The sequence below is a fragment of the Chlamydotis macqueenii genome, chromosome 1 (genome assembly GCF_036417535.1).
Source record: "Chlamydotis macqueenii isolate bChlMac1 chromosome 1, bChlMac1.mat, whole genome shotgun sequence".
In the NCBI taxonomy this organism is placed as follows: Eukaryota; Metazoa; Chordata; class Aves; order Otidiformes; family Otididae; genus Chlamydotis; species Chlamydotis macqueenii.
Window position 1 is genome coordinate 186,669,967 of NC_141556.1, and position 16,709 is coordinate 186,686,675.

Genomic DNA, 16,709 nt, shown 5'->3' on the forward strand with positions numbered 1-16,709 from the left:
TGGGGAGGGGGAATATGTGTGCATCTATGTGAGCAAGGAGAAGCACTCATATAGTTTAGTCTGGGAAGCTCTTTCCATAAAGATTTTTCACCTTGTTTGAAGTAAAGATCCAAAATCACTTCTTTTTCTTTTAGAATCATAGCATCATAGAACAGTTAGGGTTGGAAGGGACCTTTAAAGGTCATCTAGACCAATGTCCCTGCGAGGAGCAGGGACATCTCCAACCAGAACAGGTTGCTCAGAGCCCCCTCCAGCCTGGCCTTGAACATTTCCAGGGATGGGGCATCCACCACCTCTCTGGGCAACCTGTTCCAGTGTTCTGCCACCCTCATTGTAAACAATTTATTCCTTATATCAAGCTTGAATCTACCCTATTTTAGTTTAAAACCATCACCCCTTGTCCTATTGCAACAGGCCCTGCTAAAAAGTTTGTCCCTATCTTTCTTATAAGCCCCCTTTAAGGTACAGGAAGGTCATGGCAAGGTCTCCCTGGAGCCTTCTCTTCTCCAAACTGAACAGCCCCAACTCTCAGCCTGTCCTCACAGGAGAGGTGTTCCAGCCCTCTGACCATTTTTATGGCCCTGCTCGGGACCCACTCCAACAGGTCCATGTCTTTCTTGTTGTCCTGGTTCTGGCCAGGATAGAGTTAATATTTACCTGAGCTGGGTGGAGAACTGAAGCTGGTAGCCCCTATGGCTGGGATAGTTAACTAATTAGCTAACAGCTGGGGTTAATTTACCCAAATTAGCCAAAGGGCTATTCCATCCCATCTGACATCATGCTCAGTATATAAGTGAGGAGGGTGCTGAAGGGAGGCCCTGCTAGTTGGAAGAGACTGGATGTGGAGATCTGTTGTGAGCTATTATACTGTATTTGTGTTCCATCACTCTCTTGTTTTCTTCTGTCATTACTGTTAAATTTACTTTTTGTTCAATCTCAACCCGCGTGTTTGTTTTTTTTTTTCCTGGTTTTCTTTTGTTTGTCAAATCTCCTCCTATTCTCTCGGAGAGTGGGGGGAGTGAGAGAGAGACTGTGTAGTCTGGTCCCCGTTGGGGCTGAACTACGACACTTGTACTGAAGGCTCCAGAGCTGGACACAGTACTCCAGATGGGGTCTCATCAGAGTGGAATAGAGGGGTGGAATCACCTCCATCAACCTGCTGATCACACTTCTTTTGATGCAACCCAGGATGCTTTTGGCTTTCTGGGCTGCGAGAGCGCATTGCCAACTCACATCCAACTTTTCATCCACTACTACCCCCAAGTCATTCTCCACAGGGCTGCTCTCAATCCCTTCGTTCCTCAGCCTGTGTTGATACTGGGGATTGCCCCAACCCATATGCAGGACTTTGCACTTGGCCTTGTTGAACTTCGTGAGGTTTGCACAGGCCCACCTCTCCAGCCTGTCAAGGTCCCTCTGGATGGCATCCCATCCCTCAGGTGTGTCAACGGCACCACACAACTTGGTGTTGTTGGCAAACTTGCTGAAGGTGCACTCTATCCCACTGTCCATGTCAACGCATTCCAAGTGTCTTCCTCACACATCAAGTCCCTTAGAGAAGTAAGGCATGTGGTTTGCAAAGTTTGCCCCTTTAGAATCAAGAACCCCACTTTTGATTATCCTTTCCATTTAATTTAAACTGAGGCACCCTATGTCTGCTGAAACTGGATTACTTACCACACCAACCTTTTCTGCAATGGCCTTGCTGCTTACCGAAACAAGTCTAAAATAACCTCATTTCTGGCTGGTTCAGTGACTGTTCTGTTAAGCAGTATGTCAGCTAGCACATGCAGGAATAATTGGACCCTACTGTTATTAATAGCTTGTATATCCATGGATATAAGTTATTTCCATGTGGTTGGACAGTTGTTCTGGCTGCACAGTTACTTGGCCCTTTGATTCAGTTAAGAATTATCTTTATGCATTGTAAGAAATATTAAATACACATCAGGAGCCAACTGATATTCATTAGCCATGTTAAAACAACTATATTAAACTACATGTGATGTACATTACGTATTATGTATGAATAGCTTTTATACCATTGGGATAGTTCTGAGAATCTATTTTTAAAAATAGTTTTATTTCAGCAGTTTGGTTACAGAGGAAATGAGGCTTAGAACCGTTCAGTTGTTGGGCAGTGAAGTCTTGCTGAGGATCTGATTAATTTCCAGAGCACTGACCAGGGTGTGTACGATGCTTCTGTGTTTCAGCCTTTGCAACTTCAGAGATTAAAACACTCCTTTATTTCACAATCTCAGAGGAGCAAGGCAGACTTGTACACTGGAACCTATAATCTTCCTCAGACCATTTTTATTCGCTTGCGCTGACATTTCTCTTCATGAGGACAAGGTGTATTGACAGACATAGTGTAGGATTATTGCAAATAAAGAAGAATCTAACGTGTATTTCCTATTATAATAAAGTAATTGCATGTCTAGAAATTATGTTAAAATAAATTGTGAAGGGAGGAGACATTTAGAAACATCAGTGGTTAACAGAAAAGCTATGACAGATTCTCTGGCTTGTAGTACAAGAGTAAACTGGGTACAGTCTGAACTCTGTGATTTAATGATTAAATCAAAATTACATATTCTTTGTATTAATTGTAAGCCATTGATCTTGTGTTGTAATCGTTATACTGTCCAGTTTGTCAGCACAGGGAGTCTGGCCATTGGCAGATGATGACAGATGTCTATAAAGAATATGTAGTCTCTGCTACAACTAAACAGCAAATGTTTTGCTGAAATGCAAACTTTTTGTTATAAGTTTTAAAAACTTGTTGATCAGATTCCAGAAAGAGAAAATAGTAATTATTCATTAGATTGTCATTTGAAAATGTAATCACGGCACAGTAAACAGCCTCCTAGAGAGGCTGATCCAGATCCCATTGAAATCAAAAGAAAAGGCTGCTGTTGGATCTGGTTCTAAGAGCGAGAAATCTAAGCTGCAGACCTGGCTTCTCTCCCAAAGAGAGGGAGGGCGGGGGGGGAGAGAGAGACAGATCACAAGCACCATAAACAAAATGAATAAAACAGGATCTTAAAATGTATGGTACCATCCAAGTTACTTGCAAAATCACTCTCTTTGGCACAGAAACAAGGAAGGCCACAGTTTAGATTTCACAGGATATTAAGGACAGAGTAGTAATATCAGATATATAATAATAATAAAAATACAGTGTTGTAAAATACTATATGCTTTTTTTTTCCTTTTTGGAAACATACCAGGAAGTTTTCACCTTTAAACTAAACACATGCTCACAGTTTATGGAAAGAAATATTCATTCTTACAGCCTGATCTTGTGAAGTGCCGAGAACCGTTCACTTCCATTATTTCTGAAGCTAAAAGGCACCCAGCACATGCAGAGTCAAGCTCCTTAATATACTGTTGGATTCGAGTGATGAAGCAGTCAGCAGAACTATGTCAGTGTTTCACTGTTGCCAAACTGTAGAAGCTAATTACTTCTAAAGGTTGTGCACAAACAGATAATAGACTAGATGATCATCTACTTGTGTTGGCAGATAGCAGTAACACTGGAGTTGCTGCACACTTCTGTGAGACCATGGGGACCAGAGTCTAAGTTCCCTGGCTGTTAGACACCACCTTCCAACAGCTGCTCTGTAAATGTTCTCTGAATAGACTCTGACACCAAAGTCACAATCATAGAAGCTGAAGACAGTATTCAAGTGATTTCTAGAAGTCTTTTTTTCAAAAAGCTAGGAAGAAGAAAATGCTTCCCATGACACTGAATGATCTCTTCTGAATACCATAGAGATGGTATATGTTCATGTGTAAAGAAGACAATTACAAAGAGAAATCTTCCACTGTTACTGCAGAATCTTCAGTTGATTGCCAGTCCTATTTTGCTACTATGGTTATGTTATCAAGCCAAAGCTTTAAACTTCCATGTGTGTACATCATAAAAATGACTGACAGAGCAACTTCCTCACTCTGACATTTCAGAAAAGGAAATTATCAGATGTCCCTGAGGAAGCAGAAGACAACTATACTAAGTCTCACAGCAGCAATCTGAAAACCAAAAAGGTAAGCAAGTCTTGCATTCATTCATGTTTTGCTAGAACATAGATTAATACCCAACATTAGCAAAGAGTGCCTATTTTTTCCTCCAAAACACATCAGAAAAACAAATAAAAATGACCAATGCCTCCTTTTCTCCAGACTAAACAACCCCAGTTCCCTTAGCTACTCCTTTTAAGACTTGTTCTCCAGATCCTTCACCAGCTTCGTTGCCCTTCTCTGGACACGCTGCAGCACCTCAATGTCTTTCTTGTAGTGAGGAGCCCAAGACTGCACATGGTATTCGAGGTGCGGCCTCACCAGTCCTGAGTACAGGGGCACGATCACTTCCCTACTCCTGCTGGCCACACTGTTCCTGATACAACCCAGGATGCTGTTGGCCTTCTTGGCCACCTGGGCATACTGCTGGCTGATGTTCAGCCGGCTGTCAACCAGGACCCCCAGGTCCCTTTCCACTGAGCAGCTTTCCAGCCACTCTTCCCCAAGCCTGTAGTGTTGCATGGGGTTGTTGTGACCCAAGTGCAGGACCCGGCCTTGTTGAACCTCATACAATTCACCTCAGCCCATCGATCCAGCCTGTCCAGATCCCTCTGCAGAGCCTTCCTACCCTTGAGCAGATTGACACTCCCACTCAGTTTGGTGTCATCTGCAAACTGACTGAGGGTGCACTCAGTCCCCTCATCCAGATGCAACAAGACTGAAGTGAAAATTTTATCAGGGAACATGCCAGTGAACCTCGCAGACTGACATGCGTTGAGGTGCTAAGCTAATGTTTACAAAGCTCTTTGAGGTCTTTAGATGAGAATCCTCTGACTTAGTGATAGCAACTGTTAAATTTCAGTTATTTGAAGAAGAGACAAAGATGGCTGCATTCACTTAAATTTCAAGGGATGCTAAGACAGGCTTTATTTTTACCTAGAAATATTGCTTGTGCACTTATTTATGTCAACTTAATGAAGTTAAATCAACACAGAGCTTGCTGATTGCCAGCTCCAACGCAAGTTTGTAGGCCAATTCAAATCTGAGTCTAATGGTGCCTGCCACTGTACTGTTCCTAGGAGAGCAACAGAGATATGAAAATAAATAGATTCTGTCTGTGTGTGCCAAAGTTGTGAGGCTTGCACTGTCTTATTTCTCTGAACATTGAAAGAAAATTAATCCTTCTCCAGTCCATTGGGAACCAAAAAGGCCCTCTGTGCTGGTCTTGTGACCTTCAGACTAATGCTGACTACTCTTTATCCCTTCACAAAGAGAAACAGCTGGTGACAGATGCATTCCTTCCTGCCCCCAAAACCCCCCAAATTTTTTTGTATTCAGGGCGTGTGCTAGTTTTACAGTAAGAAGAGCATTGCCCGCTAAGTGAAGGTGATAAATAGTTTTAAATGTGCATGTTTTCCTCTCTTCCCCAATTATGCACCTATAGCTTTTGAACTGAGCATAAAAATAGAAATAGACTGAGTGGAGGCAATTCATTTTAACATTAAATATTATTTACTTCTGAAATAATGAAGCACATTGATGAGAGAATCTGGGAAGGAAAAGATAGCTCTTGGACTCTGTACAGTATATTACTCTTTTTTAAATACTTTGGCAGTGGTTTTGTTTGTATAATAACACAGACGATCATACTGTTGTTGCATGTCTCCATCCTATCCATAACCTTCTAGCTAATCCCAAGTATTGTAATTGTGAAGTCCTGCAGATTGAGGAGTATCATCAAGAAAGGTCAATGCAAAGTTTTCTTAATAGGGAAAACAGCTAGAGATTTAAAACATAACGTTTTAAAACATAAGAAAGAAAAAAGGTCAGCTCTATAAAACATGGCTCATAAAATATGTTTTAGGTGTAGAGGTCTGGGAAGTTGTCTCAGTGGCCTTGAAGTGCTTTGCAAATGTTATTACCTTCTTCATTCTTAGTTCTTCCATCTCTTTTCCCTTTATTTCACTGAGCATAGAGTCTTTGAAAATAAATCAGTGTGAATTATTCATCATCTGTAATGCAAGGCTGTAATTCAGCCTGCTGACAGCATAATCATGAGATTGAGGTGGAGAGTACAGTATGCATCTGTTATATTGCGTGCATTATTCCTCTGAATATACACTCAGGGATTATCCCAAAGCAAACGTTTGAATTGGGATACCTCATTCTGCAGAAAGGAAAGATGTTTCACCTCCTTGTCCTTGCAATTGATTCTCTGTCTTTGTCTGAGGTTCAGTAATTTGTGACAAGTATTTTTCTGTTTGAATAATCTCAGATTTGTTTAGTAAGGTTTTTCTCCTACAATTTAAAGCCTGTATAACATTATCTGCTGTATATTAAATAAGCAGTTCAACTTCTTGTTTGACTTCTCTATTTAGGAGTTTGTAGCTTATACTCCCTGCCTATGGAGACGCCGCTTAACTTTTTCTGTTTATCATTTCACTAACAGGCAAACAGCAAGATGTCTGCAGCACAGAAGGCTCTGGCCAAAGTTGATAAGAGTGGAATGAAATCCATTTCTACTTTCTTCAGCTCCAAACCTAAAGCATCAAAATAAAGACTTGTTTTTGAAAGAGTTTTATACAGTTGTTATTTTTATGTTAAGCTAAAGATGTCTCCAGGGCTTTTTTGTTAGTGTATGCAGGGCATGTCTGTGGTGTACATAGTGCAATGTGATGAAGAGATCTGTGAGCTAGTGTGGGAGAGAGCTGTTATGCGTCAGTGGGGTAAGGCATGCAGATATTCCAGCCTGGGTCAGGAAGACAGCCTAGCTGCATCAGCTGTCAGCTGAGAAGCGAGGTTTAACATGGTACCGTACTGTGCTGCTGCTTGTTCTAGAGCAAGCTCAGTCAAGGCCACCGCAGAGTTTTCTCTGGTGCACTCCATTCTGGGCTAGAAACATGCCCTCCTTTGATGAGTTTTTCCATTCATAAGGAGCGTAATTTTTCTGAGACTTTCTGGAGATTTTTACCCAGTATACACCAGATTAGGATGGCATTGTTATATTTTTATGTTGACCCATATCTTAAGTGCTGATGTAAGGATTGCCGTTGGTGGCAATTTATCAAGGCAAAGATAGTGTCTATATTGAGATTTTAGTTGTTTCGAATATGCTAGAAACAAATTGCAATAAATGTCAATGTGCATGAAATGCAATAAAGTGCTTTGTGTAACAAATTCCTGTTTGCTGTATGTTTCAAGAGTTAGATTAGGCTTCGAGACATTTCTTAAGGGGTTTTGATATTTTGCTGTGTATTAATTTTAATCCTTAAAGAACTACATCTCTTTGGGCTTGCATGATAAATCTCTTAACGCATAGCAATATAGGGTTATTTTTATGTTCAGTTCCAAGGTCAACAGGTCCTTACAACCTAAAACGCTCTACTCACTCTTGGGTGCTCTTTCCTCGTTACAGAGTATTCATTTATATTCAGAGGGACAGCTATCTGCCACGGCACAACTTCCCTGATTCACAGAATTGAAGAAGAGATAGAGTCACCGGCATCATTTGTATAGGTCTAGCCCGTTCTGCATGACACTAACTCATAGTTTCATCCACCAGTTGTTGCACTGAGCCGTGACTGTGGATCAACAACAATGTGTGTTTTAGAAAGACACTCTTAAAATAAGTCGTTCTTTGCTACTTCAGCTCAGTAGAGAATCTGCCTGTATCCCTTGATAATGGGGAGTTCCAGAGAAACTAGGAGTTTCTTCATTTTCATAACTATGCCTTTTTTTTTTTTTGCTTCAGACTTGCTGCCATTTACAACAGTGGTGTCTGTTAGGTTAAAAAGCTCTGTGGCATTCTTTTCCAAGCAGCAATCAATGAGAAGCCTTGCTGTGTGTTGTGTCCGCTTTTGCAATTGTTGTTGGGGTTTGTATGCCCTTCAAACCAGTGGTTTTTTCAAAGTATTTGACATAGTTTGTAAATGGGGAAGCCAGTATGGTTGTAATCCCAGGTAGAGGAAAATATTTGAAAATATATGGAATTGTTATCTCAGATTACAGAGAGATTTATTTAACAAGTGTGGATGACCTCCCAATAGTGTACAGTTAATGTTCCCAGTTCTAAAAATGTTTGCCTGAAGTGGATGATCTAGAACCAAAATGAAGTTTTGTAGAAAAAAATGCTTTTCTAAGGAATCACTACTGTAAGTCTTCCTTATCTCTGAAAATCAGCCCGTAGTATCAGTGTTTGAATGTACGTTGAGAAGTGTGTGATTCAGATGCAGAGACTTTGTTGATTTTTCAGTTAGAATCACTATCCCAAGCCATTTGGTGCTTTAATAAAATGCCAGTCATGAATGTCAACTTTCTGAAACAATATCAGGGGATGGGGCGCAGTAAGGGACACAGAAAACCCCAGGATTTGCTATGTGAGCCATAAAGAAATTCCTGTTACACCACACTGCCTTGTTGTTCGGGTGTCTTTAGCAGAATTTCACCAGCCCTATCAGTAGAGTTTCCTTTTCTGACATTAACTATCAGATGAGTTTAAAAATTAATAGTAGGTGTCAATGTCTGTGACAATTTCTATGTGCACCGCCTTTAGAATTGCCATCTTGCTTTTTTCCTACGTTACTTGTCTAGGCTGTAAGTGAAGATCAGCCCTGTAGCAAAACATATTGGTTTATCCAATGGATCCTTGCTGTGACTGGAAAGAACTAGCAGGATAATGTTATGAAAAAGAAAGTGCAGGGTAATGTTATGAAAAAGAACAGGCTCATACTGTCATGTTAATGGAGAGGTTTTGTGCAGTAAGCAACATCTTGGGGAGTATTTTGGTAAGTGAGAGGAAAGGCATTGTGTAGCTATTAATAGAAAGCCAGTTCCAACCACTATAAGATGTTGAGAGGGGCAGACAAGCATGGAATGGACATTTGAGTGGAAAATCAAGAGTGGGAGGGTTACATTAGAAACAAGACTTATTAGGTAGGACAGATACATGGTAGAAGCTCTCCTGGATACTTAAATCTGCTAGTTTTAGGGGTTTGGTATTTAATAGTTTGAAAGTTTTGTGAAATAAATTCTGGAAATGTGTCTTTTCATCGGCTGAACAGTTCAATAACCTTCCTTCTCAGAAAAAAAGTCACAGTTTCTCTGGTCAGAATTTAGCACAGAGGGAGGACAATTCTGGTAGAGATGGGAGGCCTTTGTGGTGACTTCTGATCTGGGGTACCAATTTCTTTCTTTCTTTCTTTCTCTATACGTGACTTTCACATCTGCTGCTGCGCTCAAGGGCTAAGTCTAGAGTCCTTCCTCTATGCATAGATGGATTGCGCTTTAGTGTGTCACATCTCGACTTCAGCTGTCAGCTATGCCGTAACTTACAACAATAGTAATTTTATTAGCAACTGTGCTTTTGGTTGAGCAGGAATTTGTGCATGACAAAAAAAAAATAAGCCATTTCCAAAAGCCATTAGAGCTTTTACGCGAAAACAAAAACTCTTTTCCCTTTAGGAAAGAATGAAATACATTTAGTAACTTTGAAATTTCCTCAACATGTAGCTGTAAGAAGTTATGAAGAGCATGTGGTGCCAAATACATAAAACAATATTTCCTACCACAACGAGGATTTAAATATAGTTTCTATGCCTGGCCAGCAGTAGCAGTAGGTCATTATGAAGTGCTGCTTTGCTGTTTCTTCCTTGGTTAGCTTAGTATGAAACAGCATGCCAGCACCATTATAGAAATGTGGTCTTACTTTATTTCTTTTTGGCATTAGCATGCCACCTCTACATGATCGTGTAAATTGCTCATGAGTTGTGATGCATTTATAGTTGTTGGTTTGGGATTAAGCAGCTCTTACACTTCCACTTTTTTAGACTTCACATTGCGAATGGGTTGACATCAGTGGGCATGGAAAACTTCATATGGAAATACCAGCAGTGACTTAGGGATATGTAAGGGTTGGGCTTGCACATCATTTTCAGTCTTATGTAATAAATGTTGTTCTATTTGTAGAAGTGACAACTAGTGACTTTAATATTTTCAGTGGAAGAGGCAGCATAGTTGGCAGAATTTGCAGTCAGATCTGAAATTTGGAAGGGTTCAGTGATGCTTGTTTTCAGGTGTTCAGTTGCATCTGATGATGTTTTTTACAGGGAAACTAGATGCATGGATGCTTATTTGCATAGATTAATGTTTATGACTAGGGTTTTCTCTTTCCTTTTTAGATGCCTGTGCAAAGACGTGCAAAGAAGAAATGAAAGGAGCATGAGGAGACTCGCTAATATTATTTTAACTAGCCATAATCTCAAACCAGCTTTTAAAGGCTTTTTTTACACACTTTCTGAAAATAAATGCTTGAAGTTAGACGTGCCCTGTTCCAAGAAAAAGCAAATCTCAGCAGATTAACATTGTTAAATATGCGGTGTGTTAAACATACACTACTTCAAATTTTATAGCTTATACACTATTGGTCTATCGGGCCCTTCCAGGAAAGCACTTACGAGCATGCCTAATGTTAAGCACATGAGCAGTGATCTTAAAGTCAGCAGTGTTGTTCATGTGGATAAGTGCTTTCCTGGATCAGCGCCTAAAGTCCTGTTAGGTGCTGAGCATCCTGATCCATATCCAGCAAAGCACTTATGTCCACGCTTATCTTGTAGTGGAAGAGCCAGTCTAACTAATATTTGTGCATTAGTGTCCACCATAAAATCTCTCTTGGCACAATGACTCACGTGCTTAAAATTAAGCACCTGCCTAAGTATTTTGCAAGGTCAGACCAACAACATCCTTTAGCAAGTCTTAAATAATTACTTGATTTTGTATGAATTTTCTATTTTTGTACTCATTTTTTTTAACAGTATATGATTTTAGTGGCCATAATTACAAGTTTTAGAAGCTGCATAGCAAAATATATCATATGCAATTTTCTCCTTTCTTTTTCACAGTCTAGGGAAATTCAGCAAGATGGCCTTTTTGGATTAGAAGTCCAGTGTTCAGACTTAGACTCATCCAAAATGAAAAAAGTTAACTATTTTTTAGGACATTTACATTTACATTTTTAAAAATTCTTTTACTGAGTTTTGTCCAATGTTGACCTTTTATCCAGAAGATGTCACCTAGCTCTGGTTGTGCAGACAGTCTGACTCTGGAAGTGCTAAAGCTTGAGGTAGGCTGTGTGTTCAAAAGGGCACATGGAGAAGTTGTACTTTGATTTTACTTCTTTTTTTTCTAAGGGATTGAAACCTTAGAAACACGTATAAAATAACACATACATTTTGTGTTGAGAACTAAACCAAAACCCATGTAGTCCTCCAGGTTAAAAAAAAAAAAAAAAGACTTAATTCTGTATTATTTTTTTAATTATGAAAGAGATACTTTCTGTGGAATGAACTTCAACCAAAATGTCAGCTTGAGTCTACATAAAACGTGCAGAAAATGGATGCTAATGGGATCCTTCAGTGATCAGTGTCAGATGCAGTCTGATGTTTTTAAATTAAATACCTGTTTGTCAAACTACCATTAATATCTAACTCTTTGCTAGAAAACTTTCTAAAAGTAATAATTGACAGGATTTTGACCATAATGAATATGTACTTCTGTAAATTTTAACTATGATCCCAGTTCACAGACACCTACAGCAAATGGCCAAAGTGTTCTGTAAAGTTTTAATATATTTGAAGCAGTCTAAGTAAGAAGTAAAAAAATATTTTACTTCCACTCTGGCAAATTCTGACTAACGTCAAGTCAAACAAGAGCTACAAGAAGAGTTTATTAGGACATTGCTGAAAACTAAATTTCAAGACCAAGATGCAATAGCTTACTCAACTTTCTTTTCCAATAATTCTGATCAACTCTATTTCAGAATAAGAAAATCCTGAACTGGTAACAATTTAGAAATCATATATGAAAGGAAATGTAATCTGAATGCTTATTTTAGAAATTTGCACTGAATTCTTTTTTTTTACTTTTACGCTTGACTAGTTAAACAATGTGCACTGTCTCTTTTCAAGGAAAAAAAATCTTTAACATATATTTCTAGGGAGTACTGCAGGAATATTATACGGGTCCAAGATTAAATTTCTATTTTTCTACCTTATATTTTTAAAAATGCTTAATGTATGAATAAAATCATGTATTTCTGTAAAGTGTGGTTCCATTTTTCTTGTAAGATTTTAACTCGTGCAAGAAAGAAATAAATACCTTTGGAATAATTTGTTGATTATTACTTCATTAATTTCACTGAGAAATAAGAAGAAAAGTGCAGTGCAGTCAGACTACTAACACTGTTGGCCTCCACAGGCTAGTCAGTAATCGTTAGACTGAGTTAAGGGAAATAATGAATCCTGAGATAGATACAAATCTAAAAGTTCTTTAAGACAGATTCGGTGAAGCGGTCAGGCTAATCCTTGAGGACCTTGCTGTACAGATGTCCTAGGGAAAACCCATTTCTGTGTCCATACAGTTGTTGGCCTAAGTATACTGGCCATCTCTGTTTTCGTGAACGTGGTGGTGAATCTGCGCTATGGCGGGATGAGGCGAGTCAAGGTGAAGAGAATGTGATATTCATGTCATTTTTTACATATTATGTGTTCTCCACCATCACATATGTAGTACACAGGTGCTCCATCACAGACTCACACAGGACGGATAGACAATTCTTTTCCATGTTTTTTGTAGCAGGCAGTTAATCAAACACAAGGGGAAAGCTGTTCCTCTGCCAAAACATTATGCTGGTTATCACTGTGACGCTGTGCTAAGTGCTGACCTGAGGCTTCATGGCTGTTAGGAGAGTTATTGCCATTTCATTTGTAAAATCCAGAGCAGAAGGGACAAAGCAAAGGTGGTGGGTTTTTTTTGTTTGGTGATCAAGTCGTTTTATTGGTATTGGTGAGAACCAAGCAAAAGTGGTAAGATTTGTACCATTCATAAACTCATCACTCACCAGCACTTATCTGTAGAAACAGAATTACCAGTGCTAAGGATGAAGCACTAAGGCAGCTTATATTTAAATATGAAATAGCATTTACACTGCTTAGCGCAATAAAGTTGATTTGCAAAGTAAGTAATGCAAAGACTAAAGAAAATGGCACACTGCTTTACGTCTTTACAGAAGTGCCGTAGCTCAAGTGTCTAAGCTGAGCTCTCTGGTACCCTCAGTGTTATGTCTCTTAGGGTCTGTCACATTGCAAATTGCCAAATTTTTCCAAAGCTCCCTTTTAAAATGCATTTGGTACTCTGAGATAGTTGCAAAGCAAACAATGTTACCACAGGTAAAACAATGCCCCAGTGAGGCTCACCAATTTTTAAAAAGGGAAGTTAATGGAAAACTGAAAAGCTATGCTTTAAAATCTGGCTTCTAATGTGGGGTTATGTTCATTGTTGTGTTCACACTTTGTTTTTTCATTCTGAGGGCCTGATTCTTTTTCAGAAGATGCTAACTTGGTACAGCCTCACCTCTCTTTGACTTCAGGCCAGCCAAGCAAACTGTTTCAGAACAGGCACCTGCATTCATGAAGACAGCCAAAATCACAAAATCTGCAACCGTACAAATGAGTGAAGTTGGTCCTGGTTGGGAATGGAACCACCAGCCACTTGCTCCTGAATTCCCCACGCAGCTGGCAGTGCTAGAGGTACTTTGTAACAGTTCAGACTTGCTTTAGTAGGAGTGAAAGTTAAAAAAAAAAAATAGCTGATACACTTTCTGGTCTCGTAATCAATCCTGCCTCCGAGAAACTGAGCAGAATGGTTACAGAGGTTTGTAGCAAGGGATAACTGAAGCTTCCTTGGAGGAAGTCATTAAGGAGTCATTCCACCTCATTTTAACCACCTGAAAGTCGGGTCTCCACGCACCTCTGCACAGCTTCTCTGTTATTAATAGAGAGCATCCTGAAGAGGTGACTTTTTATGTTCCAGGAAGAATCATCTGCTGGAGCCATGGCTTTTTCTCATGCACACACACTGTGTGTGCCTGCACACAAAATTTGTCAACGGCTGTCTTCAGAATGACTGTAGTGCGTACAAGAATTGGAGGCAGTCCTGTATTTAAGGAATTGAAGTTAGCATCCAGGCTAGACAGGGTAGATCACCCTCTCAAGATGTCTTTAGCTTTCCAATAAATACTGTTTCTCTCTCTCTTCTCATTTTATAAATACATAATAAAATTATTTGTAACCTGTTCTGTTGGGAAGGGAAGCCTCCCCTCTCCACCCTGCAGATGATATTCTGCAGTGTCGCCATATTGTTTTCCCTTACAGCCAACTAAAATAATCATTGAAATTTTGCCCAGTTACTCCCCCGCCCCTACCCCCCCCCAATTACTTTTCTATGTTTGAGAGGGCAAAATTTATTTGTTACAATTTTGCAATCCACTCTCTGGTGCTTAGAACATTCCCATCGGCCCACAAGGAAGCACTGAGGAGCTGGACTAGACTAACTGCTTTATTTGTAAGTGATGAAGGTAGGTAAGTTGATCTGGGCCTCTCCCCCTGTTTCCAGATGTACTCTTGTGACTGATTTTAAGAGTTTTAGCCCCTTAATTTCCAGTTATTGTTTCTCAGCTGTTAACTGTCCCCCTGCCCCTCTGGCTGCGATGCTGTGACTTATTGTGCGAGGCACATTCAGCCTTTCAGTGCGAATTAAAACAGCAACCAACAGCCAGAGGGTCGTAACTGTTTAAGCTGTTAAGGCTCAACTGCAAGAGTATATCCAAGTGTACTTCAGCTCTCTGTCCCTCAGCCTTGGATCTATAAACTGTGAGTTATGTCTCCCTACCTCATCACAGTAAGTTGTGACAGTTACTAGCTCACAGGATTACAGCTTAAATAAAAATTCGTTTAAAACTGAATCCGGTGAACTCAACCTGAACTTCTTTGAATTCCCATATGCCTACCACAAGCAGGAACACCTCTCTGGAGACCAGAGCTGCACAGAGACACTGATTTGCTCCGATTTCAGCAAAAGCAATGTGAGATTACCACTTGGTTCGTAACACCGTGTGAGGCGGACAACCTGCTGCAGAGTACCTAGGCCCTGACTCAGGCTCCTAAATCTTGACAGAGGGAAGTTTTTCTCTAGATGTAGGTCATGAGTTGTTGGTTTAGGCTGGGTTCTGTGGAATACAAGATTTGTGGAGGATTTAATGCTTCCATTTGTTCCCACAGACAAAACCCCTACAGTTTTTGTGCTGCTTTGGCTTTGGTATGATTTTGCCCTTACTGAGCACATTGTAACTTCTGGCCTTTCTGGAGTTTGCTCATAAGCCTAGTAAAAAACAGGGTCTGGAGCACAGGCCTTATGAGGAGCGGCTGAGGGAGCTGGGATTGTTCAGTCTGGAGAAGAGGAGGCTCAGGGGAGACCTTATAGCTCTCTATAACTTCCTGAAGGGAGGTTGTAGTGAGCTAGGGGTCGGCCTTTTCTCTCGTGTAGACAGTGATAGAACTAGAGGCAATGGTTTCAAGCTGCGCCAGGGGAGATTCAGGCTGGACATTAGGAAATATTACTTCTCGGAAAGGGTAGTCAGGCACTGGAATACACTGCCCAGGGAGGTGGTGGAGTCACCGACCATGGGGGTGTTCAAGAAACATTTGGATGTTGGGTTGAGGGATATGATTTAGCTGAGAAGTATTGGTGATGGTTGGACTGGATGATCTTTTAGGTCTTTTCCAATCTTGATAATTCTGTGATTCTGTGATATTCGTGGGGTTTTAGCAGGATAGTTGCTCCCAGGATAACCTAATGAATGACAGGTTATTTGGGCAACTTGCAAGATCTGTGAAGACAAAGAGACTGTGAAGTCTCTACACAGTCTCTCACTCACCCCACCCGCCCCCCTTCTTCACTGCCCTTGGCATCCGCAGCCATTCCTCTCACAAGAAATTCTTCACAATCGACTCAGGCAGACACCTCCCAGATTCTCTTCACATCTCCTCTCTTCACTTCTCTCTGCCAGGCCAGGCCAAGTTGGGCCCAGACGGCCGCCCAGTGGGAGGCCAAAGGGTGAGGGCTGCAAGGCCCACAAGGCTGGCACCTCCCCCTCTCTGCCCGCCACTTCAGCTTCTTCACTTCTTCTTTTTTGTTCGTTTTTTCCTCTTCTTAAGTACGTTATCACAGAGATGGAGGCGCAGTGTACACAATTGGCTCAGCCCTGGCCAGCACCGACTCCGCCCCAGGCCCAGCCGAGTCCACTGAACAAAGGGGAAACTTCTCACAGCTTCTTACAGAAGCTGCCGCCATAGCCCCCCCGCTAAAAAAAAATCAACATACCCGTGCACTCTCCACCCCAGCAGGACAGAATTTTAACCTTTGCAAGTGTTCCACACCCAGCAAGGCGTGAGCGTGTGCTCTGCTCCAGCTCTAAGCAGGTAAAACAGTGGCAGAACTGGAGTGAGATTGAAATGAGGAAGTAAATTTGAATGCAGTAGGGAAATCCACCAGAGATAGAGATATGATCATCTCACTCTGGTCAGTGTTTGTCAGGAGGCATCTGGAGAACTGTGTCCAGTTCTGGTCCCCACAATTCAAGAAAGAAGTGGACAGACTGGAGCAGGTCCACAGGAGAGCCACAAAGGTGACTGAAGGGCTGGAGAACCTGCCTTGTGAGGAAAGACTAAAGGAGTTAGGTCTTTTCTCCATGGTGAAGACAAAGCTCAAGGAGGACCTCATCATAGTGTTCCAGCAGTTAAAGGGCAGCTACAAAGAGAAACAAGGCTCTCTCTTCATGAGAAGTCATATGGAAAATA

The 16,709-nt window shown here is 40.8% G+C and overlaps 1 protein-coding gene across 8 annotated transcripts in view; it reads left to right on the plus strand.

The window, feature by feature from the left end:
* The window catches only part of RNASEH2B (ribonuclease H2 subunit B), a 48,420-nt gene extending 36,304 nt beyond the window's left edge, over positions 1–12,116 (plus strand). For 2 of the 8 annotated variants that reach the window (XM_086771891.1, XM_086771892.1), the window contains exons 10-11: positions 3,967–4,047; positions 6,470–6,601. In XM_086771891.1, the coding sequence (XP_086628017.1) occupies positions 3,967–4,047; positions 6,470–6,577 (189 nt within the window). In that variant the 3' untranslated portion in view covers positions 6,578–6,601. The other 6 variants (XR_015261688.1, XR_015261687.1, XM_086771894.1 and 3 more) reach the window with 6 other exon arrangements.
* The last annotated feature ends 4,593 nt before the right edge of the window (positions 12,117–16,709 follow it).